Here is a 2,033-nt window from a genome sequence, read left to right as displayed (position 1 = left end):
CACCACATCGTGCACGGCATCGTCCGGGGACGCACCGGCCAGCAGTGTATCGAACCCGGTGCACCCCGGCTTCCACTCTGGCACCTCCAACGTGCGCCGCAATTGCTCGACCAGTGCCGCATAGTTCTCAGCCCCCTCATGGCACACGAAGTCCCTCACGTGGGTCAGATTTGGAATGCGCTGCAGTTCGATGCGGGTTTTCAACGATTCGCATACGTCACTCCGTCGGATGAACATCTTCATCGAGCCACTGTGATGGGACCGTACCGAGCGCGACACTCGGTGCGTCAGCGTGCCACGGTACAGATGGCCCAGCAGCAACACCAGCACACTGTCCCCGCACCACATTATCCTTTCCACCGCCAGGTCGCACGCCTGAGAGAACACGCAGCGCACAAACTGCTGCTGCTCTTCGTACCAAATGCAGATGAGGTGCGAAACGGTGATCACGATGACACGCACCTCGTCCGCTTCGCGGATGACATCGTCGCGTGTGGTCTGTAGATACCCGCCCGTCACCGAGACGTGAACGATTTGCTCCATTCTGAAGGAAGAAAAAGGACGTGTTTAGTGGTTGTGACCTCTCCTGTGGCCCACGGTGGAAAGGACAGATACTCACAGCGGGTTTTTGAACGCTTTCACCTTAAAGCCGTACAGAATGTACAGACATGCTGGCAACGTCCACACCGCGATGGCAGCATTGCTGGACTCCACCAGGACGACCGTTGCATCCCGTTTCCCCGGAAGCACCAACGCTTTTGGCTGCACAAACACTTCACCGTGGGCATCGCGTTCCAACCCAAACTGACCGCCGTTCAGTCCCCACACGTACACCTCCTTGATGCCCACCGCGATCGAGTGGTAGTCCTTGGCGATGACGCGTGCGATCGTGTTTTTGCTGTTGGAGAAAGAGATTAAAACATTTTCCGCGATCGTTGCGATCGTTGCCAACGTACTATAGGACCGAACGTTCGCTAATGTCCCGAAAGGTGAGCTGCTTCTCCGGTGGTGGACTGATTCCCAGCTGGCAGTGTTTGTTCTCTCCGCAGGCGAAAATCTGGGGGTGTGAAAATCCGTTACAGACACATCCTGACCTGACCCCGGCTGGAGGGACTCGTGTTACTTACGCGATTATCGTCGCGCAGCAGAAGGGTGTGATATTTACCGGCACTAACGTCCAGGACCGTCGTGTTCTGGTATGCAGGAACCGGCAACCTTTGTGGCCGGGTGACCGTGTATTCACCATCCATGCCCAGCCGTCCGCCGACGCCGTACCCCACCACGTACACCTCCTTCGAGTCGGGCGGCAGAAACACACTGTGGTACGCACTGATCGCAACCCGTTTGATCCGAATGTTGTCTTCCAGAAAGCAGTCTATGAAACCGGGCCGCTCGCGGTCCCGCAGGGAGTCGATGCCGAGGTTGTAGTTCTTGTTCTTTCCCCACACCACGACCTCGGTGTCGCAGACCGGCAATCGCTTGCAGCTACTGCAGAGCTGCAACGGGTTCACGAAATCTTTGTCCGGCGTATCGAGTGGCGCACCGTGCTTCACCAGCCGTACGGCCGCCGCTACGCTTCCGTAGTACAGCGCCCGGTGAAGAGCCGTGTGGCCCGATTCCGTGTCCTTCTGCGCGATGTTCGCACCCTGATTGATGAGCCACTCGACGAGCACGTCCCGGCCAACCGATGCCGCCATGTGAAGCGCCGTACGACCGTACTCGTCGAGAACGTTGGCAAAGTTGCGGCAGGTTTTCGCAACGAACGCCGCCAACTGCTTATCCGGCACGGAGCGCTTGGTAAGCGCGGCGGTGATCGCGTTGCCATGGCTTACGAGACGACACTTGGCGGTGCACTCGTAATCGTACGTGTCGATGGTGAATTTCATCTGCCGGACCGGGGGTTGAGTCTGCAAAAAAGGGACTGGAATTCTGCCACTGTGCCACTGTGCCAAAGGACACGAAATCCGTAACCGGTGCGCGAAATCAAATTGCGACTGTTGTTGTTTTGACGATTGCTGCTTCGGTCACCGGCT

The 2,033-nt window shown here is 57.6% G+C and overlaps 1 protein-coding gene across 1 annotated transcript; it reads right to left on the bottom strand.

The window, feature by feature from the left end:
- Positions 1 to 6: 6 nt before the first annotated feature.
- On the bottom strand, positions 7 to 1,886 carry LOC128277038 (inhibitor of Bruton tyrosine kinase-like; the record flags this gene model as incomplete). The annotated part of the gene is made up of 4 exons (XM_053015489.1): positions 1,128 to 1,886; positions 957 to 1,057; positions 620 to 898; positions 7 to 544 (listed from the first exon to the last, which is right to left on the bottom strand). Coding segments are annotated over exons 1-4 (1,677 nt in total), but the record flags the coding sequence as incomplete, so codon positions are not given.
- Between the last annotated feature and the right edge of the window lie 147 nt (positions 1,887 to 2,033).

Source organism: Anopheles cruzii, unplaced genomic scaffold, assembly GCF_943734635.1.
Source record: "Anopheles cruzii unplaced genomic scaffold, idAnoCruzAS_RS32_06 scaffold03536_ctg1, whole genome shotgun sequence".
Taxonomy (NCBI): domain Eukaryota; kingdom Metazoa; phylum Arthropoda; class Insecta; order Diptera; family Culicidae; genus Anopheles; species Anopheles cruzii.
The sequence above is the reverse complement of the archived record's forward strand: the minus strand, read 5'-3'. Positions and strand labels throughout refer to the sequence as shown.